General features: G+C 37.8%; 1 protein-coding gene across 1 annotated transcript in view; it reads left to right on the top strand.

Annotated features, from left to right (window-relative positions):
- TENM1 (teneurin transmembrane protein 1) overlaps positions 1–25,918 on the top strand; it is a 761,614-nt gene that overhangs the window by 494,495 nt on the left and 241,201 nt on the right. Inside the window, exons 9-13 of the mRNA XM_034649058.1 lie at positions 4,911–5,110; positions 6,349–6,559; positions 11,081–11,182; positions 12,497–12,691; positions 15,744–15,944. Of these exons, the coding sequence (XP_034504949.1) occupies positions 4,911–5,110; positions 6,349–6,559; positions 11,081–11,182; positions 12,497–12,691; positions 15,744–15,944 (909 nt within the window). The remainder of the gene's footprint in view (positions 1–4,910; positions 5,111–6,348; positions 6,560–11,080; positions 11,183–12,496; positions 12,692–15,743; positions 15,945–25,918) is intronic.

Below are 25,918 nucleotides of genomic sequence, written 5' to 3'. Positions count from 1 at the left end.
TTCCCCTTTGCGCTACATTAAGGAAAAAAAATGAAATAGTAAATTAACTAAGAACCACTATGTTGTAACTTGTAACAAATTTCGAGAGAAGATAAAATGGAGCGGGCTATTTAGTGATATAGATTGCTAACAGGGAGACGTCCCCCTTTCTGATGCACTCAACTCTAAAGGTTAGAGGCTGAAAAATTTTCCATCTGCAAGCTGTGAGAATTTCTCTTTAATACCAAATTGCAGCAGCTAGCTTGCTATGCTATTTTTATTTAAATTATAGTCCAAATGTTCATTCATGTTGTCATGTCTCTTCATCTATCCTGTTTTAACTATGATGCAGGCTCTCAAAGGGTAAGACCACCTTTTAAAATCATTTTTGTAAATGACTTAGTATATATGCTTCAGATATTTACTAATGCTAGTCACCAGGAAGCTCCAACAACACAACTTCACAAGTTTCTTTTGATTTAGTGAATAACATTTAAGTAGCCTCATTATGCAGTATATGATGCTATAAAGTGCAGAAGAAAGACATGGTGTAGCATTTGGTAAGGCTCATATATAAAGATTAATGTCCATCAGCCAGTTTTGCCCTGATTTTTTAAAATGACAGTGTCTGCATTCATTAAATGCTGTTTGTAGCACCTTTAAAATAGTGTTTGTAGAACCTAATTTTAAATTATTTTATATTTATAATAGTGTTCGAACAACCACATGATGCATTTTAAGAAGTGATAAGAGTCCCTGATGAGGATAGCGATTGAACAAACTGAACATTAAGTTGAGAACAGAAGTATCCGCGTAAACACGGTCTATTAATTGTCTGCTCTTTGAAGACATCTGTCAGCTCCAGGACCTTAAGAGTTAAATGCATAAACAATCCTTTGGGCACAAGACCGTTCTGTCTCACATGGGAAAAAGTAACTTTCAGTGAAAAATAAGGTCCTCGGTTGGTCATCTATCATCTCAAAGGGCATATTTTATTATAAATGTCAATTCCACAAAATTATGTGTCCTGTAATACATAATTATGTTCAAAATTGCATTTGAAATCTATTATTAACAGTTAACAGTGAACATTCTTAAAATAGTTATTACTCTTGGCCTTAACACAAAAAGCAATAATAGAGGTATTTTAGGGAGTTAAAAGCTAGAAGGCATTGGCCTCTGAATAAAGCCACTGCAGGTGTGTTTCTTAATGGGCTGTTAATTTTATAGCAAGCGAACACAAAGGACAGAGACCATGTGTGTTTTTAAACTGTGTTTGGTGTGGAGAAAGAGTTGATGGCTGAAAAATATAAAGGCAGTATGAAATGAGACCAAATTGAATTTTCCCTCTTAAAGTGTGATCCTTGTGGCTTAAAACCAAGGCGAACTAATTCCTGCCCCTCCTCTTCTATCCTTTCCCTCCCCACCACCACTTAACAGAGAATTCTACAGAAACAGAGAGTAAACTAGCACATCGGAAGTAATTAGAAAATACGGCGATAAATAATAAAAATCTGCTTGTTGAAACTCGACATCTTCTCACACTAACCAGCTCCTTCTCGGTTTCTTGTTTTTGCTACGGGCATTGTCTGAGTCACCCAAACTCAACGACCATAGGGTCAGTTTTGACCCTTCCTTAGCTGCCATACCTAGCATCCCAGTGTCCTGAGAACCTTGCTTCTCAGTGTGTAGGCTGTGGACCATGCAGCAGGTGCATTACTTGGGAACTTGTGAGAAATATCTGACTCAGACCTACTGAATCATAACTTGCATGTTAGCAAGACACCCTGCCTTCAGCACATTCAGGTTTGAGAAGCGCCGGGCTATAATCTTCCTGTACATTGTCTTCTTTATTCTTTCTTTTTTTTCTTCCTGAGAAAATAACGTTTATTATTATAAATCAGTCTCTTTATATTTTAAATATATTTTTTGTAAAATATATGTCTTCAGATTTTACTTTTTAATTCAGAGTGATGACTCTTACCTTTTAACATAAGCATTTAGTTCATTGCTCTTTATTTTATTATGATTTATCTTCCATCTTCTTTATGTTTTCTAATTGATCCATCTAGTCTGTGCCTTCCCTTTCTTGCCTTAGTTTAGATAAATTATTTTTATTTCAGTATTACTTTCTCTATGCTAGATGGAGAATAAATTTTTGTTTTTTAGCATTTATGCTTGAAAGTACAATAAGATTTTTAAAATTTATAATAATCTGAAGTTCATTGAAATTTCTGTCACTCTTTAGGATAACCCAGTTTTATACTTCCTCAATAATATGTAATTTTTTTAACTTTATTGAGGAAAAATTGACAAGTATAGTATATATTTAAAATATACAACATGCTGATTTCATATACCTATACAATGTAGAAATGATTAAAAAGGTCAAGATAATTAACACATCCATCACCTCATATACTTAACTTTTTTGCTGTGGTAAGAATGCTTAAGATCTCCTCTCAACAACATTCCAGTATATGATACTGTATTATTAACTATAGTGCCCATGCTCTACGTTAGATTGTCAGAACTCTTCTTAAAACTAAAAATTTGTACCCTTTGACCTACATCACCCCATTTCCCCCTCCCTCCAGCACTGGCAGCCATTCTAGTTTCTGTTTCTATGAAATTGGCTCTTACTCTTTTATAGATCCCACACATAAGTGATACCGTGCAGTATTTGTCTTTCTCTGTCTGGCTTAGTTTACTTAGCATCATGCCCTCCTGATTCATCCATGTTGTTGCAAATGGCAGGATTTCCTTTTTTTTTTTTTTTTGGCTGAATAATATTTGCTGTGTGTGTATATACACATACATATATACACACAATGGAGTGTTTTTATATATGTATTATATATTGTATATTACACACACACACACACACACACACACATCACGTTTTCTTAATCCATTCTTTCACCAAAGGATATTTAGGTTGTTTCTATATCTTGGCTATTGTGAGTACTGCTGCAGTGAATGTGGGTGTACAGATATCTCTTCAGGATCTTGATTTCAGTTCTTTTGGATATATACCCAGAAGTGGGGTTGCTGGATCATATGGTAGTTCTATTTTTTGAGCACCTACCATACTGTTTTCCAAAACAGTTGTACCATTTTGCATACCCACCAATAGTATATAAGAGTATAAGGGTTCCCTTTTCTCTACATCCTTACCAACATTGTTATTTCTTATCTTTTTGATAATAGCCAACCTAACGGGGTATGAGGTGATATCTCATTATAGGTTTGATTTGAATTTCCCCGATGATTAGTGATGTTGAGCACCTTTTCATATACCCGTTGGCCATCTGTATGTCTTTTTTGGAAAAATGTTGAAGTCCCTTGCCCATTTTTAAATTGGATTTTTTGCTTTTTTTGCTATTGAGTTGGAATATTTGCTTTTTTACTGTTGAGTCACATGAATTCTTTATATATTTTGGATAGTCACAGCTTATCAGATATATGGTTTGCAAATAATTTTCTCCCATTCTGTAGGTTGCCTTTTCAATTTATTGATTGTTTCTTTGGCCGTGCAGAGCTCTCTAGTCTGATGTAGCTCCACTTGTTTATTTTATAGTTGACTGGAATGGACTTGTCCCATGTGAACTGTTGAGCCCACCCTAAATTGAGATCTTTATGTCATTTCACCTGAATTATTGCTCCATAATTCTCTATTATTCTTGTGTTTCCGTGCTCTAAATCATCCTACCTTCTGACTTAAGATCAGTCTTTCTGATGTACCCAGATATTTCCCCTCTTCTTCAAAACCTTTAATGGCTTTCCATCCTTTACTCAGTAAACCCTCAGGACTGGCATTCAGGGCCCTAGGATGCCATCATTTCCCTCCAGCCCTATCTGCAACTGCTCCTCTCTATAGACACGTACCCAACACCATAGCTTTACAAGTTTCTCTCCTCTTTGTTTTGGTACAAAGTGTTCCTTCCCTGTGGAACATTCTTCTGAACAGCTCTGTTGAAATCTTCTCCCTCCTTTAAGGCCCATCTTCAATACTACTTCCCATAAATACCCTTTTCTCATTCATTCATTCATTCATTCATGCATCAAATAAATATGTATGGAGCACATATTGTTTGCGTACATTCTTCTAGTAACTGAGGATAAAGGAAGGAACAAAACAGCCACAGCCTCATGGAACTGATATTCTATTGGGAGAAAATAGGCAATAAACAAGTAAGACACATGGTATGTTAGGGGGTGATAAGTACTAAGAAGAAAAATAAAGATGAAGGGCATAGAGACAGCTAGGAATGAGGAGTATCCTCCAACCAAATAACCTTTACTCCTTGGAATACCTAGAGCACTTATTTTCCTTTACAACATGATTATTTGTGCACTGGTCCTATTTCCTCTCATATATTCAAAGCTCTTTGAGAGCAAGAACTACATCTTGTTCATCATTGTATGTCCTGTAGCTACCCAGACCACGCTCAGTAAATAGTGATTAATCAAATGTTTCACGTGTATTGAGTTTGAGAAGTTCTTTGTGGACTCTGGGAAACAAACCAAGGGCTTCAGAGGGGAGGGGGGTGGGGAATTGGGATAGGCCGGTGATGGGTAGTAAGGAGGGGCACATATTGCATAGTGCACTGGGTGTTATACGCAAATAATGAATCATGGAACATTGCGTCAAAAACTGGGGATGTACTGTATGGTGACTAATAGAACAAAATAAAAATTATTAAAAAAATGAATCAAATGATGGAAATAAATGCAATAATAGTTCAAGAGAAGGAAGAGGCTTCTTGGAAGATTATTTGATTTGGGTAAGGCCTTGAAATACGGGTAGGGTAGGAAGGAAGAAAGAGCTTAGTAAGTCATTTTGATATATTTGTGTTGAAAAACTAAAAACCATTGCTTTATAAGTTAAGATTAATATTATGTACAATTTTCTTTACCTTTAAAACCAGTGTTTCAGAAGGGACGGGCAATAGACACTGGAGAAGTTGACATTGGTGCGCAGGTCATGCAGACCATTCCACCCGGCTTATTCTGGCGTTTCCAGATTACTATCCACCATCCTATATATCTGAAATTCAATATTTCTTTAGCCAAGGACTCTCTGCTGGGAATTTATGGGAGAAGAAACATTCCACCTACACACACTCAGGTATTTGATGTTACAGGTATTTCTTGACCCTTTTAGAGGGTGGTGGGATGAGTAGTTCAGGGTTCATGACTTACAAAGTATGTGGGAGCCAAAGATAAAGGTAGACAATGTTTGTAATGGGCAAATACCCGAATTAATCACACTCAAACAAACGAAAAAGAAATGATGTTGAGAAAAAAACAATAGCATTTAGCAGAGCAAATTCAGAAAAGAAAGTTTAAGAAAATATTCTTGAAACTTGAATTCTGTTTCCTGAAACAGGATGATCGTGAGCTTTCCCCGCCCCCTCATCTTACTTAGTTTTTGGATCCACACCCCCTTAGCTGGTTCCATATGGCCTTGACCCCTTGTCTCAGTGAAAAATGCAAATCAATAAAGGAAATGAGTCTAAAAGGGAGGTTTTTATCTTACAGGTAAAAATTTTTCTTGTTTTTGTTAATAATAACTCAAATATGTAAAACCTCAATGGTTTACAAAGCCCTTCTATAAATGTTAGCCACCTGATTTCCCTCATTTTTTTTCCTTATCTCTTACTTGCATGAACCCACTTGGGGCCCTGATCCATCTAAGAAGTAGCATAAGGAATCATAACCATCAGGGGATTGCTTTTTTTTCAACAGATATGACTGTAGTCCAAACATTACCTTCTGGATGGGAATAGGCAGGGAATTAGAATGCCATTCAAATGTGACTCTTAAAAAAAATGCCCAAGGAAATGTGTGCCATGTGCTTGTCCACTGATTAGGGGAAAAAAGGAGGGGATCCTTTGAATATTTAAATATGCTACCACAAAGGTAGTAAATTATAATGAATGTTCTCAAATTTTTGACTGTTAACTTGTTTTAAAAACTGTAAAACTCTTGAATCTGTAGAGAAGATCATGGTCACATTTTTGAGGGTAATGTGTGGTTTTGAATATCTTTTATCTGATACTTTAGTAAAATATCAAAATTCTCTTGCCTAATACTAAGTCAGATTTTTTTCTATTTCTTGGATTACTTATTTTTAGACTATTATTTTGAATACTCCAAAACTGAGAGGTTTATGACATTTATAAATATAGTGGGTTTTTTCCAGAATTAGTAATATACTTTTGTGTTTAAGTATGCTTAAGAACAAATAACTTCTTTTGCTTTGCCTACCTCAAAGAAGTATGAAATAAGGCAACTGAAGTTAAAGTTGTTCATTAGTCTAGAAGTACAAGTCGTGGCTCATATTTGTGTGTGTATTTGTTCCAGTTTGATTTTGTAAAACTGATGGATGGAAAACAACTGGTCAAGCAGGACTCCAAGGGCTCTGATGATACCCAACACTCCCCTCGGAACCTGATCTTAACCTCACTACAGGAGACCGGTTTCATAGAGTATATGGACCAAGGGCCTTGGTATCTGGCATTTTACAATGATGGAAAAAAGATGGAGCAAGTGTTCGTGTTAACTACAGCAATTGGTAAATTGCCTTGACTATTATTTTAAATTAACAGTATAGTTCTAGAAACAGATAATGATTAAAGTGATACAGATGTTGTGTAAACTCATTGCTCATTCTGCTTTAAGGTCGTTATTCAAGATAGATCACTATGAGAAAGGCTTATATTATTGTTGTCATTAATGTTGTTTAAATGCTGATTAAGATTTTTTAAATGCTTCATTATTTGCTGTTATTGTAGGACACTTGCCATGTACCTTTTTTATGTTTTCAACAGGAATAATTACCTGGATAATAATATTACCAGGGCTGCATAGATGAACAACTTCAATGAAGGAGGGAGTAAGCAAGAGAATCTCTGTTAATTCAAGAGCTATTAGAAAAGGAGAGGCGGATAAATGCCTCAAAGTGGAAAAACTAGCATCAGTCCAGTTCTTCTTTAGAACAGCTGGTTCTAGAACCATTATGCCTTGAAAATACAACCTAATATTTAGAGAAGAGTCTTAAGGACAATAACTTGGGTCACTCAAAGCCCTTTCTTTTAGAATTTTTTAACCCTGAGGGGAAACATCTCATAGACACAGTATTTTATTGAATTTTCCTAAAACACATGTCATTTAAAAGAAGAAAAAGTATTTTACAGCTGTCAGTTTTCTATACAACTCTCACCACTTTATCCTTTAGTTAACCTGTTCAACCATATGTTTAAGAAGATGTGTTGACTGTTAATAGATACACCATCTGCTCTTTATAACAATTACGTTCTATTTTTACTTGATGCTGAAGACCTTAAGTCAGTAGAGAATGGTATTCCAGCCATAAGATTATCAAAAACTTTCCTCTAAAGTAATCAGAAAGGCTATAAAAATGCACTGACGATATTTTCCCCTAGAGAAAAACTCACTGATTTTATATCTTCAAAAGACAACATATTTGTTAAATTAGAAAAAAAATATTTTAAGTCATGACACTATTTTGCAACGCTCACAGGCTCAGTGGAGCACATTTAATAGATATACCTTTCATGATATTTTTCTGTCAAGGCCCAGTTTTGATAATGCAATTGCCAATGAGTTATGAGAGGTTGAGTTTCTCCCAAGAAATCAAGCAGTTAGAAGATCTAAAATATTTGTGAAGATTTTCTCCCTTCCTGTTATCCTTACCACTAAGCTCAAGTTAAAACACTAACCCAACTATTAACCTTTCAGAAATCAATAGACCCAGAAACATGCTTGAAGTTTTTTCCCCACTCTTACTTCCTCCCCAAAAGAAGCTAACCTTTAAGATAGAATTCCTATTATTCGGATATCAAGCTGTCAGTATCATATGCAACAAAGTGTTTGCTTTTTCCTTATGCTAGTCAGTTTTTTTTTAATTCCCCTGAAGCAACAGAAACACTTCTCCAGCAATTCCGCTTGAAGAGAATCCAAGTAAATTTCTGAAAAAATCCAAAGGTATTTAGTTATTACTCTAAATTCTCCCCATTCATTTTTTATGCTTTTATAATTTATCCTAATTATAGTAAAAAGAGGCTAATATATTTGCTTAAACAATTTAAGCTTTGTATAAATTTAACTATGCTAAATGCTGCTCATTCTCTCTTTCATGATAATGTTAGAGTCAGTTGATTGATCTTAACTGTATTTGGTCTGCTACTAATAAGGATCAAGACAGTATTAACAACCAACATTTATTGAATGACTAATATAGGCTAGCCACTGGCCTATATTAATATATATTATTTTCCAGTAGTATAGACAGAGTTGTCAATATCCCCTAATCTCAGCCAACCTGCTCTGTAACATGATAATATATTCCATTTATGGAGTGCCATTCTGCCCCCAAGCACTGTACCAAATGCTTTACATTCAGTTATCTTGTTTGATTCTTGTCACAACCCTGATAGCATAGGTGTAGTGATATTTATATCATAAATAAGGAAATGGAGGCTTGGAATGAGTAAATAATCTGATAGACTCTCACAGCCAGCAAGTGGCAAAATTGAGATTTGAGACACCCAGTATGTCTGATTCCAAAGCCCAGGCCCTTTATACTGAAATTATTCCATCAGACTATTCATTACCTTTAGTTTCTCCCTTAAGAAAACCTGCCAGAAGCAAAACCCATCATCAGTGCGGATGGATGCAGATACCAAGAGGCTTTAGACTGTAGAAGAACAGACTTTTATGCATAGAACTTTAAAATCCTTCTCGAGTCTAATGAACTGCCGTCAAGGAAGTGATTCTGAAGTAAGCTTAAAAAGACAGGAGGCAAAATTTCACGGAGGCCAACGTAAAGAGAAAATCACATTCTTTTTCACCTGTGGCTACTTCTGTGCTCCTGCTGTAGCCATCCTCCTCCCAGTGTCTCTTTCATACCTGGTGGAGGTGGCAGCTTCCAGAACCCCCTATATTGTCTTCTCTTCTCGCTTGCATTGCTGGTGTTGAGCTCTGTGCAGCAGTGTGGGCCCAGGGACAGATCTTAGATAAGTCAATAAGATGGAGGGATTTTTATTTATTTTGATAGCAAACTTTATTAAACATTTTTTCTACAATAGCTACATTCCCACAAGCCCACTTCCATAAAGTTGTCAATAGGAGCTGGTGTGAAATTAAATTCAACTACATTTGCCTTTGAAAGCGTCCTCTGTGGCCTCCTATTAACCCTCCAGGGCAGGGGAAATCCAAATGTAGATCTAAGAACTGCCACTATTGCTTGTACAAGAAAGGTGTATAATATAGAAAGTAGAGAAATGATTGTTCCATCTCTGAATGAAAAAAAACTGTGCCTTTTCATAATGACCTGCTAAATAAATGAATGATTTATGAAAATAACTAATGATTTAATAAGTTAAAAATCGGTGGCTCCATTCCTGCCAGACCCGTTGTAGTTCAGTAAAGGCCACACATAAATTTCTTATCCAGCTCAGCTTTCAAACACAGGGATCGGAGGACAGATTATCATAAACCTGCAAAGAGCCATCTGATGTATTCACACGGGAGTGAGAAGAAGAATGTCCTCCAAGTGATAATAAGGTGGCTCTCCACAGAGCCACTGGATTCATTCTCAGCTTTCTAAGAATTCCCCGAATAAACTAGATACTGCTTTCTTCCTCTCGCTTTTATTCTACCCAAGTCTCCAAGTCTAGATCAGAAGTTGTCTAACCGTGGAAGTTTATTCTCTGAAGCGTTGGTTCTCAGTGCTTTAAGGCGGTGACCATCTACAGGGTCACCTGAGGTTTTTGTTAGAACGTGGATCACTGGGCTGCCTCCTTCAGATTCAGTAGATCTGGAATGAAGCCTAGGCATCTGCATTTTAAGTGCTCCAGGTGATCCTCCTGATAGCCCTGGTCAGCATTGAAAAAATGCTATTTCTCGACCCTCATTATAAATTCTCATAGTTGAGTGGAAGATGCCAAGACCACTTCCTAGAATATCTCCTTCTAACTGGAAATAGCTTATGCAAGTGAAACTAGATGAAGTGGATAATTTGGATTGAAAAGGAAAAACTGGTACATACGAGAAGTATGAGTTTAATGGCCCAGAACATAAAACTCTGAATCCAAGAATGCTAAGTATGGAAAACTTCCAGAAGCAGTAATGAGAAGACGGTTTAAAAAAAAAAAAAAACGGAAAGAAGAAAGCACACATACCATAATAGTTCATGGACTTGGAATTTGATTTTGTTATACTCAAATACAATTTTAAACTAGAAATAATTTTTGTCATTGTCAGAGTCTGACTTTTGTATAACTTCATACCTTTTCAGCCAAGTTACTTACCACAAGACTTATCAAAGTTCTGTCGCACTGCACATTGTCATGTCACCAGAACTACCTATGGACCCCTTCAAAGCCTTCTCAATTCCCCTGAAACCTATTCTTCTCTCAGAATGGATTGAAGGGAAATTAGTGGCAGAGAACTGATAAGCATTTACAGTCAAGAAAGCATTTCTCAACAAAATACTTAGGTTCTAATGCTTTTAGTGGTGGTGAATTTAATATGAACACTTACTTTAAAAGCCTTCCATTGTCACTTATTAATGAAAATGAAATACTGATTATCATATTTAAGCTGTCAAGATGGTAGATTAAACATTTTAAGATGCTAGAGAAGAAATTTTTTATTTGCTACAACCTAAATTTGAAAAATAAACAGTAGACTGAGTCTTTTGGGTTGCAATTTTAAGCCCGTTTTGCTTTTGAGAAATGTACTCTAATCCAGGACATTTTTAGCTTTGTCGTGAATGTCTCATAAGAATACAATTCATCTAGACCCTTTATGCACTTTAGAGATGAGGTTGGTTTTTAGTTTCTCTCTCGAATAGCCAATTCAGCAATTCCAGGGCCCTTTTAATAATTTGGTACTGCATGTGACATCTTACAAAAATCTTTGCCATCTGATTTTAAATAGTAAGCGCTCCAAGACAGCAGAGGGCAAGATTGTTACAAGCTCAGAGTTCTTGGAATTAAAAAAAAAAAAATTAAGGATACTACAGCTTGGAAGTTTGCTCATTTTTTTTTCTTTTTCTCTCTATTACTAGAAATAATGGATGACTGTTCAACCAATTGCAATGGAAATGGAGAGTGTATCTCTGGCCATTGTCATTGTTTTCCAGGATTCCTTGGGCCTGACTGTGCGAGAGGTAATGTTGCTCTGTTACTCCAGTTGGTTTAGGGAAATATTTGTCATTTGAGAACTCAGGATCAGTAGCAATAGGAGGAGGAGGAGAAGTGGCAGTAGTAGCGACAGCAACAGCAGCAGCATCCACCCCCCCCACCACCACCACCACAACCAAAAGTTGAGCACTTACTCGGCCAGGCACTGTTCTGAACACTCTGTTACCTCTTTGGATTCATACTTACAGTGATAGCCCGGTGAGGTAGATCTACTGTTATCCCAGTTTACTGGGCAAAGAAACAACCTCAAAGAGGTGAAATAGTCAGGGTTACCTGACAGGTGGAATTTGTGCCTAGGTCGTCTGTAACTGCTCATACACACACCCATGTAAACTCGAAGGGATAGGCAGCCACCAAACCGGGAGGTAGCCTCAAAAAGTAAAGACTGGCAAGTCAGAAGTTAAACTTGGCAAACTTTACAGTTTCCTAGACTTGCCCATAGTTTAATTCTTGAAAAGCTTTAGGTAACTCACACCGTGTTTCCCCATAGGCTTACAGTTATTACTGCAGAGATGCTTTCTGCTCATTTTCGGTATATTCTTACAGTTCTCAGTCTGCTAATACTTTAATCTCAGGTTTCCCAGGCACTCAGTTTCCTTAGATTAAATTCTGCTCAGCTGAGAATTCTATAGCACTTGCTAGCTTGCCAGGAGCATGATAGATCTTGCAAATATGGGGATTAGGAATAAAGGTGATGGCTGGTATTAAAAATTGAGTGAGACAGAAGATGCAGGCCCTGCCCTCAAGGAGCCCATAGTTTTAATAGGGAGCCAACAGTGACAAAGCAGAGTAAATATTCTAATAAAGGTCTGCACGGGGTGTCATGGGAGTAGACATCTCTCCAGCATAAATCTATTTAAATGTACAACTTTTTAAAGATAACACTTTATAATATGAATAACTCCCCTATTTATCAGATTTTACATTTTTCAAGTTTTTCTTTCTAAAAGTAGCATGCATGTGTTTGAGGGAGAAAAGACATAAGAGAAAAAAAACCTAGCCTGAAATAATAATAATAATAAATAGTTGTTTAAGAGTATGGTGGGATCAAAAGCAAAGACTTGACATAATTTTTATATTTTTATCACTTATCCTTACTCCACTCCCATAAAAGGAAAATGCTATTTGTAATCACAATCACGTGTCTATTTAATAAAGGCTAAGACAGAAATAGTACAAATTTTTGCCTGCAATATTATACAAGAATCAATAGAGAATTGCCCCTTTGGAGATTTTAAAAGCATTCTGAGAACACTACAAGTTCATTTGCCAACCTTCAGATTCGTGCCCTGTGCTGTGTGGCGGGAATGGAGAATACGAGAAAGGACACTGTGTCTGCCGAAATGGCTGGAAGGGGCCAGAGTGCGACGTTCCAGAAGAGCAATGCATTGACCCAACATGCTTCGGTCACGGCACCTGCATCATGGGAGTCTGCATCTGTGTGCCAGGATACAAAGGAGAAATATGTGAGGAAGGTCAGAGCCCCATTTTCGTCTCTTGCTTCAGGCTTTTCTCTCACTGAGCTGTGCAAGTGTCATTGTGTGCTTCGAGTAGAGACGCAAGTCATCTTTGCAAGCTGTAAATGTTCAATGTCTTTAGTACACGGAGCAGAGGGCTGGAGTCGGGGGAGTTCGTGTCTCTTCTGACAGTCTCTAATATTAACACGAGGCTGTGTCTGTGACACTTGCAGAGCAGTAAGGAAAAATGGTGCTTTCCCCCTCCTTTCTAACACTGTTTTGTAACTTGAGAATTTCCGTATTGGTGATATTAGGTGTTAATTCATATACTTTCGTTATTACATGGTACATTAGGCTACATCTTACTTTAAAGCACATGATAAAAATAATAATATATGCACATTTGGAACCATTTTGTTGAATGTTTTCTTTGGGAGCTATTTGTAATTACCGTTATTATCATTGCTTATACTATTTATTTTTACATACCTCATGCTGAAACTTGACCTCCATGCCTAAGGAAGCCAGCTTACCACTAATGAGTTTCAAGGCAGTGCCTTTATATTACAGTTCACCCCCAAAGGAACCTTTACGCACACACGCACAAACATAGTTTGAAATGGCAATAGTTTTCTCATTTAAAGAGACACATTGGAAAATAAGTTTACTAGTAATCAGACCTTTTTCATGCCACATTCCTCAAATAAGACTGATTTCAGAAATAATATTAAACCATTACCATGGGAGATGGTCTCATCACAACTGTAGTTCAGGAAAGAGGCTGCTGAAAATGCACTATAATTGCTTTTTAAAGATGGCTCATTAAGACTATTACACAGCATTCTAAAGGGTTTAATCTCATTCTGCTCCACGAGTTTAGCTTTCCACCTCCCGTTAGCAATAGTAGACTTTTGGTGTGAAGATTGTATCTGTTCCATTGAATGACACTGGGCCTAGACAGGGCACCAGAGTACCTCTGGAAACTGTTTTTATGGTGATCCAACCACAATCATTGTATTTAAGTTGTAAATTCAGATGTTATGTGGACATGTTCACCAAAACGTGGCATCTCTTACAACTTCTACAGTTTGCCATGAAAGTGTGTGACCTAATTAATTTAAACCCTTTTAATTAAAATTTGGGAGCAGTTGAAAAATAGCTTAGCTTACATTTCACTTCTAGGGATCACTAAGAAAATTTGTAGAATAACCAAGATAGCAAGGAAGAATGCTCACCATATTTAACAGTATGAACTTGTCAAATACAGTAGAAAAAAATGTTTTAAGTCAAACATCACAGACCGGAAACTCACAGGCTAAACCAGGCTTATAGACGGTTTTGTTTGGGTCACACAGTGGTGATGGTGGTAATGTTTTTTGTTTGTTTGTTTAATGTGATCTATTTGCTAAAATTTAAAAATAGAGAAGTGTCTTATAAAAACTTCTCTTTTGGGTCTCTTGAACAACTAGAAAATCTGATAACCCTGGGCCCTTGTTCCTACATGGTGATGATCACCTGGAACCAAGCAGCAGCAGTTTCTGTTAAACTGGATACTTCTCCCAGTTCACTCCCAACACACGGGCTTTTTCCATCCAGTTCATCTCAGTCATGGAGGCTGCCTGCTGGCCGTATGACTTTGTGCCTCTGTTTAAGTGACTTACCTACTCATTGAAGGTGGCCTTTTAATAAAGTAAACTATACTAAGTTAAATCTTACTTTGTTAAAGTTGTTGTGTTTTAATATAACAAAATGGCCTCCTTCTAAAACAATATTCTGTACTTTTAGACTTTCCCTCTCACTCCAAATAATGAACGAAACCAAATTAGATGTACCTTTTAGTATTTATTTGCTGATTAGCTCAGGTAGTAGAGCATTGTGCTAACGACCTTGAGATTTGGGGTTAATTATAATAGCGATAGCACCAATTATAATAATGCTTAGTTAGGCTTACTCTGTTCCAAGACTGTAGGCCACACCCAAAACCGGACCAGTCTTGCGAATGAAAGCAGGTTTTTATCAGTCCGTTTCCATTCCTGGAAAAGTAATTCAAAGCATACATCCTCATTATGGGGAGTTATTTTAGTCTTATCTTATTTGTATTCGGAGAGTAGAAATTTGGAAATCAACCTTGTTTTTTCCCATGGAATGGTCACTCAATTAAAAACTTAAAACAATTTTCCCCAAGGCAAACACAGGGATCTACTTCTAGGAGTTTATAGCTTTGTTAGAATGTGTCCAAAAATTTCCAAACTCACAGAATCAGAGACAAATAGAAGTATGTCTGTGATATTCTAAAACGTTGAAAACTATGTCACAGCATCCTGATGGAAGGAGAAGGCATGAAAAAAAAAGCTTTAATGATTTTTAAAATTAGGTTTACAAATGTTGCATTTTCAGTGCTTCCAAGAAATTAATGAAAGATTATAATAAATTCATTATATTGTATGATTTCACCCAACAGCAGTCAGCTTACTTAATACCTAATAATCTAAGTTTTAAAAAAGATATGTATGTTTTAATATTTTATATATTTACATATAAATATTTTTCTATTTGTAGACATATTTTTATATACGGTATATTTGTATATTTTATATATTTATTTTATATTCTCTGTATAATTACTATGTACATCTTCTTCTCGAGTCACATCAAGTGAAAGCCATTCTCAGAGCTATGATTCCAATTTCAAAAAAGACAAGGAAGGACTCCCTCAAAATTCTTGGGCTTTTTGCAAAGCTGAGGAATTCCTATTGACGACCTACACTGTTGCACCCACCCATATGTGTGGGAGTACTACACACTATTCACAGTTTTATACAACAGATGTGTGGTTTCCTTCATCTTCTAATTTTAGGATGCAACCTTTATGATACCCTCCCATATTTTGAAGTGTTAATAATCTTCTGGTTTGAATCCAGCCTTTGCATGAGACATTTTATTACCTAATTAAAACAGTATTAATGACATAGTAGGAAATCAGTGTGCGTATCTCAGTTTCATTACCCTAAGCTATACAGGCCACACCTGTTCACTTTTAACCTTTTTTCCTCCTTTTTGGCATCTTCAGAGGACTGCTTGGACCCGATGTGTTCCAGCCATGGCATCTGTGTGAAAGGAGAATGTCACTGTTCTACTGGTTGGGGAGGAGTCAACTGTGAAACCCCACTTCCTATATGTCAAGAGCAGTGCTCAGGACATGGGACTTTTCTTCTGGACACTGGAATGTGCAGCTGTGACCCCAAGTGGACAGGATCTGACTGCTCAACAGGTACATTGAAGTTACCTCTTTCTCCTCCTTCCTCCACTCCCAGATCCTCACGGGTCTTTGCCTTAAGGTGGTACTTCTCAAAGTCTGATCTATATGCCTTCATGGATCATGAGGGACTTCCAAGTATTTCCTAGGCTAGTATTTGACTGGGTTTTCATAAGCAACATACTTGTAATTATATCTTTCATTGCCGTCAGTGTGGACTTGAACCTCTGTCCTCATTCTGCATTCTCCTGCAGTCATTTCATCCTTTCCCATGTCTCCTACTGTCAGTTCTCTACGGGTTATTTCAAATCAGTATCCCCCCCCCCAAACTCAAATAATCCTTCATTTCCAGTCTTCTGCTGAGTATTTCCGATGGGTGCTCCATCACTTAGAAACAAAACTTAGCTCAGGAACTCTATTTGTACCTTTCCATATTGCTGCCCAATTACTATTCCCACAACTTGGCTTTCCTTTTCCTATTCCCTACCTTAAAATCAGCGATAGATCTCCACTGTCTAGAAATAAAGTTCAAATATCCTCGCCTGTTATCAAAAGCCCACCAGAAGCTATTCCAAATCTCTGTCTCCAGCCCATCTTCTACTTCTGCTTCCTGCATAAATCCCTCCTTCTGCGAAAGGACTCATATGCTCTGCCTAGTCCCAGGACATCACACGTTCACACTTTTCTCTGTGCCCTTTCCTCAGCAAGGAACGCTGGTACCTTTCCACCTATGAAAATCCAACCCACCCACCAAGACCAACTGCAGTTTTAACTACTCTATAAAACCTCTCCTGATCACATCGAGAGGATCCTCTGAAATCCTGCTGTACTCATTGCTAGAGAGTAAAAATGGCATCGTGATGTAGCTATTTGTGTATATGATTTGTTTTTCCACCACCTAAACTAAAAATAATGGATCATTCTTTATACTTTTTTCCCCTTATCCTCAGGCCATGTGCTCATTAAATGAGTAGAATTAATAAATAATAACTCCTACAGAACCTCTGCCTATGAATTTTGTTGAGGATATAAATGCCACGTGCAAAACAGGAAAGATTAGAAGCTCTGTGAGATTTCTCGTACCACTGAATTCATTTATGAACCAAAAAGTCTGCAGTCTTGTGCTGTACAGAAACAAGAAAATCCCTCTGTTAAGAGCATTAATTCTAACAGAATACTTCACAAAGTTTTGTTGCCTCACATAGAAATAATATGGTAAAGAGAATTGCATTTTACAGTTTCAGAAATGGATAAAATGATAAACACAATGTAATAATAACTAAAATGCAGACCTTAAAATTATTCACTTAGTTACTGAACAGATGTATGTGTGCCTTCTATGTGCTTGGCATGGTGCTTTGTGCTGGGGATATAGTGGCGAACAAGATGGATATGGCTCTTGCGCAAGAGAAGATTATAGTCTAGTGGAAGAGACACATAGAACAAGCTAGAAGATGGTTAGAGAAAGAAGGTAACTGGGTATTGTGGCTCTAACCTGATTACTGACTTATTTGCTAAATGTTATTGAACCCTTTCAGCCTTTCACGTGTCAGATAGAGTATGTGTAGAGCTTCAAGTTTAAAATAAGAGTATTAACAATTGTATTATTACTAAAGCACACACTCACATAATTATTATGTAATAGGCACTAAGTGTTGTACATATATTTTTTTAATCTTCATAACAACCCTGTGAGGTAAGTCCTATAATTGTGTCCACTTTACAAATGAGGAAGCTGAGACACAGAGAGGTTAAATAACTTGTCCAAAGTCAACCATGTAATAGGTATCAGAGTCTAAACTGAGACTAAGGTATTCTGGCTTCACATTCCATACATTTAACCACTGTACTGTATTGTACTGTACTGTCCTCTCCCCTAAGAGCCCATCACCTAATTCACCATATAAGAAAAGTCATATCATTGGACTTTGTGCGGGGTCAGGTGCCGCAGAGCACAAAGAGAGAGCCGTGGGGCACTTCTGTGAGAAGAGGCCCTCTAGTCAGGCAAGACTTTGAAGAAACCGACACTTGAATCAACATTAGAAAGATGATTCCATGTTTATTATGTGGACAAGAGGGGAAAGAACATTCCAGGCAGAAGGAGGAACTTAAAGAAATAAGAGATGTGAATTCAAATGACACAATTGAGGATTTGCAAGTCATTGGGTAGAGCTGCAGCCTGTGAGTCCAGAGGAGATACGGACAGGAGCTGGAACATGGGGAGTTTTATTTGCACACCATGCTAAGGGATTTGCATTTCCCCTCAACACAGTAAGAAGCCACTGAGTGGTTTATGATAAGCTGCATGTTGGATAGACCACTCTGACAGCAACCGCGAGGACCAACTGGAGGTGCATGATGTGGGGACGTAAGGGACAAGCACAATGTGATTATTAGAGTAGCCCAGGAATGGAGTGCTGGGGAGGGCCTGGGCTAAAACTGCAGCTGTGAGAATAATGAGGTGGAGACAGACCAGAAAGGAGTTACCATGGCAGATGAGGGACAGGAGGAGCCACGGATAACTATCCTAGGTGGCTAGGTAAAAAGAAGCAGTACCAGCTGAGACCAAAAAAGCCCAGGCAGAAAAACAGGTGTGGACAGAGAGACAGGACATGGTGAGGTCAACTGTGGATGTGCTGAGTTAAAGGTGTCTGCAGAAGATCCAGGTGGAGATGTCCAGTGAGGGATTGATAGTCGAGAATGGAACTGATGGGAGAATCCTGAACTGGGCACAAATATCTGGGATAGAGTTCAGACCTTAGGAATGCACATTATTGTTAAAGAAGATGCAGAAAATGAGAATGAAGAAAGTCAAGACCCTAGAGAACACCAATATGTAGTATCTTTACCACAAGAAGGTTCTTAACATTTAGTCAAAAACTTGCCTCTTCATATATGATTTAATAAACATTTATTGATTGAATAGTGATTCTGTATCATACAGTTTCTCCCTAAGGCCACACACATCTGTATGTGTCCTTCCTGATGCCTCAGAATTGGGCAAAACCTCTGGCAGTATACCAGTCACCAGTTGTAGAAATTCAAATATTTGTATTTTCAACTAATCAACATGAAATTCACTGTGCTGTTTCTCTTTCCCCAGTCCACCCTTCCACCTAATACACAAAGACATGCATCAATCCTGTCAGCAGAAATCACTCAGAAGGGGAAGAAAGGGCTAATTATGAACATGCCTCTACGCTTGCCCCTCCCCCTTCCAGATGAAGTACCCTAAACCCTACCCCACTCCTTCCTCACCTCAAATCAGTCTTACCCACACAAACAAATCAAATGATGAGGAAAAGTGATAGTCCCATAGAAGAGTAGGTGTGGAAGAAAGTGTAGAGTTATCTGCTTCAGTGTTTCATAGATTTGGTGGTCTCTAGTCCGCCTGCCTCAGCATCACTAGAGATTCTAATACTTAGAGGCACGGAGACATTAAATGGTTTGTCCATAGGTGAAAGCCACTGCAATGGTCTAACCTCCTCACTTAATTGTTCATTTGCAAACATTTATTGAGCCCCTGTTATGTCCCTGTCAGCATGTGAGGCGATGAGACAGCCATAGCTGGGGAGACAATTGTGAACAAAGATTTAAAATGTCTCTCACTAAGTGCTCTAAAAGAGAGAGAGATGCAATGTGCAAGGTGTATTTCGCATTACCTGAAGGTCTAGGAAGTGGTCACAAAAGACTTCACAGATCATGAAGGGGCCTGTATACCACAGCTAGGAGTTTGGACTTGAGCCTCAGGACAATGGGAAAGCCATTGAAGGGGTTTAAAGAGATTAATATCATGACAATGTTTGTATTTTATTTTTTTAAAATATTATTTGAGAGGGAGAGTGAGAAAGAGAGCTTGAGTGGGGGAGTGGCAGAGGGTGAGGGAGAAGCAGACTTTCCGCTGAGCAGGAAGCCCTACACAGGGCTCGGTCCCAGGACCCCAAGATCAAGACTTGAGCCAAAGACAGATGCTTAACCAACTGAGCCACCTAGGCACCCCGACCGTGTTTGTATTTTAAAATGATCACTCTGAAAGAAGTTTGGAGAATATAGTAAAAAGTGATGAAAACTTGATATAAGAGACTTGAAGCACAGATGGAGGTGAAAGGATGGATATGAGAGAAGCTCGGAAACAGGACTTGGTTACTGGAAACGTGTAAGGGGAGGCACGAATTCCCACCAACTCTGTGATGTCCACAGTGGGAGACTGGATGAATGGTGACACCGCTAACGGAGAAGAGAATTATTTATCTATGAAACAAAATTTCATCGAGCACCTACTGTGTGCCATGTGCTAGGGTCTTGGGCTCCATCAGTGAGGAGAACAAAGATTCCTGCACTACTGGGGCTTGCAGTCTGGCACGGTGAGACAAGTGGTAAACAATGAACAACAGAGGCACCCAGCTGGCTCAGTTGGAAGAGCATGCAACTCTTGGTCTTGGGGTTGAGAGTTCGAACCCCATGCAGGATGGAGAGATTACTTAAATAAACAAGACTAGAAAAAAAGAAAAGCTAACAGTGAACATGGTTCAAGTTTTTGAAACACGATGAACCTGAGGGTCAGAGAGGTTAAATAACTTGTCCAAGACCAATGGCCTGGCTAGTTGAAAACCTGCAAATAGAAACCAGCTCTGTTGATTTCATTCCACGTCTGGCATTCTTTTCAGCCCTCCATCCTCACCCCTGCCAAAGGAAGAAGGAAGAGTTAGATAGGAGCTGGGACTCCAGTGAATAGATGAGCTTACAGAAAAGGGAAAGTTCAAGGAGATGAAGGGCGTCAAATATCAAGTGCACAAATGATACATTTTTGTCCAGAGATCCTGGATGAAAGCCACATTCATCCATTCTGGACCCAATAGAAAAAGAACACTTAGAAGCATCTCTTGCTCAAAGAAGCAAAAGTGTGGATAGGTATGACCCAAAACTCAGCAGCCTCTTAGGCAAAAGCCTTCCTAATAAAACTACCAAATTGAAAAATAGGGGAAGGAAATGCCTTCCAAATCTCTAGTGTCACAGTAGGAATAGTCCTTCTGTGATTTTTAAGCTCCATAAAGGTTGTTCCCACAAAACATGTTTAACCATCAAGATGACCTCACTGTGCAGACTTTTAATTGAGTGTGCTCAGTTCAGGAAGCAATTTAACATCTGATTCTCATAATGGATCACGTCATTTCAAAGGTGGATATGCTCTTTGCCATTGATCATTTTCTTCCTCTGAGCGCATGAAGCTTAGCCGGGAGCGTGTTAACTGGGCTGCTCTGATACCAAGAGGACTGCAGTGAATGGTTTACTGATGATTTTCAGTCTGTTTTGCAGGTACGTTGAGTATTGTTAGCAGCACTCAACTGATACTTGATCCAGGTTTCTCTCACCTGAGGGTCTCATGGTACTTCACAAAGGTTAACTCATTAGTCTTTTAAAAAACCTCAAGAGAAATACAATCGAAGCTTGTTATAACATGGTTGAGATTTGGATATACCACAGGTCAAATCACGCTCCCTTAAAATGGAACTCCTTGCCATGAAATCTCAGTAATACATTTAACCTGTGCTAAGGATATTGGCCCTAACCTCTACTATTGTCATTTTAAAATGCATCTACTATATTTCTTTCATAAAATCTGGCTTCTCCTGGTCACATAGTCTTTGAGGGGGAACATAAAAGCAGAGTTCAGAGCTTTGTAGTCCTCTCTCCTTGATGAAACTTCCTCTGAGCCACCCCATCTATTGTTACTCATAGATAACTGGCAGTGAAATTCAGAGAAGGTAAGCATTCACGTAGAGAGGACAACTCTTGCTCTTCTCTACTGTGATCCTCTCTCATTATACTGTATCTTAGAAGTAGATTAATCAGTTAGAGAGAGAGAGAACATTCAGCCCTGAGGTATTTCTGAACATTCTCTTTGCTGTACAGCAGACACCGTATGAGGTACTATCACTGTGTACCCCATCCAAGCAGGGTCAGTTCCTGAAGATCCCATAAGGCCTGTTGAAAGGATATTTATTTTCAGGTTAGCCTCTGACATGTGGCCATCTTGTCCATCAGAGAGATGACAGTGTGTGTGTGTGTGTGTGTGTGTATTCACAGTGCAATGACCTTGAATGACTCACTTAACTTCTTGGAGTCTCAGCTGTCTCATTTATGAAATGGTAGATTAGCCAAATGGCCCTTGAGACCCCTTCAAACACTGAGATCTATGATTTTTGATCCTGTATATTGAGCTTTTGACACTGATTATGAATGGTTCATGGATACAGTCCATAAACTCTCTTAACTCCATATTGTTTATGGTGGGAAAATATTAATTGTAAATAGTTTTGTTTTCATTATAAAGACATTCACACTTTGATATATAAACCATGTTGTTTGAGAATTTACCTCTATTTATAGAGGTACACACACACATACGTGCGTGTGTGTGTGTATATCTTCATTATAACAATGTCTCATTATGTTTTTAAGTGTTCCCTAATGGATGGTGATATGCATCTACTAATAAAACAGATCATTAGAGGAGGAAGTTGTAAGAGGCTCATATAATTATTTTTGCCAGGGAAACTTTCCTTGATTGTACAAGTACCATATGCTTTAAAAAACATTATTAGTTTTCTCCTTTATTGAAAGTGCCAATAATCAAAAGATTTTCATCTGACCGTACACATCTACCACATACAATGTATCACTTTCCTGCAATTTCCAGGTATTGATCAGACCATTTGAAATGATTAGTGTGTACACTGTATTTTTCCTACAGACATTACAAGAACAGCAGGGTCATAAATGCTATTTGATAAAGAAGCTTTGTTCAAAATGTAATGCACAAGCCATGGGCACAACTATGTAGCCATTCATCATGCCAGGGAAGAGAAAAAGCTACTCATATATAAAATAACTAGAATTCAACATCTTCAATAGAAAAGAGATAATTGATGTAACCAGATAGGAGCCTAGCATTGCAGGTGCTTTCCCCTATTCGGTTTTGGACACACACCTGAATTTCTTAGGAACAGTAGCTGAGCTCTCAGAAGGAATGTTTCTGTTAGTTAGCAAACAATGTTAGCATATCATAATGCTACAAATTCCCTGTACTTAAAGAAAAGCTCAAATATAGACAGCTAGTCACTGAAACATGATAGGAGGTTTTATAGTGCTTTTTAGCCTACAAGGACAAAAAACTTGGGACTAATCCCTATATAGACTTCATTAACTTGCTATTCAAAGTATGACAATCTCTGATCAAATTTATTTTAAAGTAAATCTTTTTCTATTCTGTAAAAGAATAAAGAATAAACCTTCAGGTAGCTCTGATTTGATTGATTTAATCAAAAAAAGAACCCTGCTTGATACAGTGGCTACATCATTAACACTACAGTGAGGTCAAAACATTAATTCTAGATTATTGAATCAGTAAGTGAAGTTTATTGGTGGCACTAAAAATACAACCCAAAACCATCCTTAAGAGAATTACAAGTCAAATTAAGTGTGTAAGACTAAATCCACAGATATATCTTTGGGAGGTAGGTATGAAGTGGAAAAAATTGCACTGTTACCATCATTTCCTAGCAACACGTCCCACTCAGAGATGGTTTGTCACCCCCTTAAGCCTTTTTTTTGGTCTCAAGTGAAAATAGAAATTGAGCCCCAAAATACTCTCCTATTCAAAATCCCTTATCTTTATAAAAGAGAATTCGTTTAATGACCATTAGATGGTATGTATATAGTCAGGTGATTCAAAGCACATCAAATATCAAAATATTTTCAAAATACATCTTTTACATTTTGTTCTGAGACAATGAAAACCACACCTGTAATGCCAGCATTAGCAGGCAGCAGTGCAAAATCCAGTGGAACTTTTGACAATTTGACAAGTTTGAACAGAGAGGTAAACTTGCAACTGCTTCTCTGTAAATCCGAGCTAAAAACCGACAGTTCTAGGACATTACAGCTTTAAAATTGTTTTTCAAACCAGAGACATATATTTAAATAAGGTGGCAATTGCGAGGCAAGAAAACGTAAGTAAGCATGAGTGTGAGGAGGTGTGCTTATTTACACGGTTAAAGTACAGTCACTAATAAGGAGTGCATTTGTGCAGATCAATAGTAGCATCAAAAGAAAACAGGCAAATTTTGTGCTTCACTCTAAGTGCATTCCTCTCATTTACTCAAACTCTTATTCTGAATCCTGGGTTCATTTGCTATTCGGCATTTTTCTCGGTTGTTTTTTATCTACATGAAGTGAACACAGACCCAGCAAAGGGTCTATCTAAAAGGTGTATTTGGCCCTGTAGGTGGGGTCCTATAGGGACCTAGGTGCTCCCCTGCACAGGGTGACCTCCTGCCCTGCGGTCCTCGGCCAGGGCAGAAAGAGGTGGAAAGGTTTTATAGTGGAGATGGCTGTGAGAGTTTAAAGGAAGCCAGAACGCAGTTGTGCAGAACTGGTGGCCAGAACATGGGGAATGGATCGAAATAAGTCCCAATTCTGCGTGACAAAATCAGATGATTAGAGATTCTGAAGAACATCCCATATACCTCCCCCCCACCAGTAAATGGAATAATACTTTAATTCCTAAAACACAAATATCCTACATTTATCTGATGGTCTTAATTTTTTCTCCAAATACTTACATACTCATTTTCTTCATTTCATCATTATGGACATAATATGGGGTCATTATTTGATGTTGGATTGCACATTGATCTGTGATGATACAAAATACCTGGAAAATACCTGTGGGACTGTTCCAGATATTCTGAGTCATTGGAGAGAAGGAGAAGAGGGATGGGAAGGACAGGGATTAGTCCTTCACAAAGGTGCAAGGAACAATGCATTTCACATTAGGTGGAGCTCATAGAAATTCTGAATGGAGTCTTGTATCTGCTATAAAAAAACTCGACTTGTACCTAAGCTTCCAAATTCCCAGTAACCAAAAGGGTTTCTGTTACCCTCATACTATGCATAAGGTGTAAGTAGAGTAGGTAATGGTTTCCTCATTTTATAGTTGAAGGAACTAAGTTGCTTTGAGACACAGGACAACTTACTTTATTTTGCATGCTTCTGAGTTGAGGCTGGCAGTAGAATTCACAGCCCAGTGCCCTATCCTAAAGATCACTGCGGATTAATTTTTTTTAATCGACTTGCAAGTTTCTTGAATGTAAAGACACTTGTCTTTCATTATTCATAGAAAATGTTTAGTCATTATTTCTTAAATCTTTATTTTCCCACATTCTCTGTTAGTTCCTTTTGGAAGTTCTATTACACCGCCCGGCTCTGGCCTCTATGTCATTTACTTCTTTTTCCTATTTTCCATGTCTTTGTTTCTTCACTATAGATAATTTTTTCAAATTTGTCTTCTGGCTTGCTAGCTATCTCTTCAGCTCTGTTTATTATGATGTCTAACCCTTCCACTGAATTTTTAATTTCAGTGATTATTTTTATTTCTAAAATTTTAGCTTAGTTTTTTTTTCAAATATTCCTCATTGATTTTTGATAATTTCTTACTCTTTACTCCTGTTTCTGGTTACTCCCTTGTATTTAAACATATGAAACAGAATTATTTTATGTGCTGAGAAGTGCAGCATGTCAAGTCTTTGTGGGTCTGGGTCTATGGTTTGTTGTTTCTATCAACTCTTGCTTTCTTGTTGCTGTTTTGTTTTATTGTGAGTTCAAATACGTTGAAATTATCTCTAAGTCCCGTGTGAAGCAAGTATTCCTCTGGGGAGGATTTATGTTTGTTTCTGTCAGGATCCCGTCTCCTATAGATCGGGGTAAACTTAAAATTAAAAATCTCAGGTTACAGTTTTTTCGACCATACAGGTAGTATAAATTCAGGCCCCATGCCGTCATGAAACTTGACTAGCGGCCATGAAATCTAGGAGGAAGCTTATTACTTAATATCTTCAGACCTAAGCCTGAGACAGATCATTTTCCTTGCAATTTGCATTTGCATTTTCTTTTCATTGTCTGTCTTTGCAAGGCACATTTTCTTCTAG

The sequence above is a fragment of the Ailuropoda melanoleuca genome, chromosome X (assembly GCF_002007445.2).
Source record: "Ailuropoda melanoleuca isolate Jingjing chromosome X, ASM200744v2, whole genome shotgun sequence".
NCBI lineage: Eukaryota > Metazoa > Chordata > Mammalia > Carnivora > Ursidae > Ailuropoda > Ailuropoda melanoleuca.
Note: the sequence above shows the minus strand (reverse complement) of the source record. Positions and strands in the feature narration are given on the sequence as shown.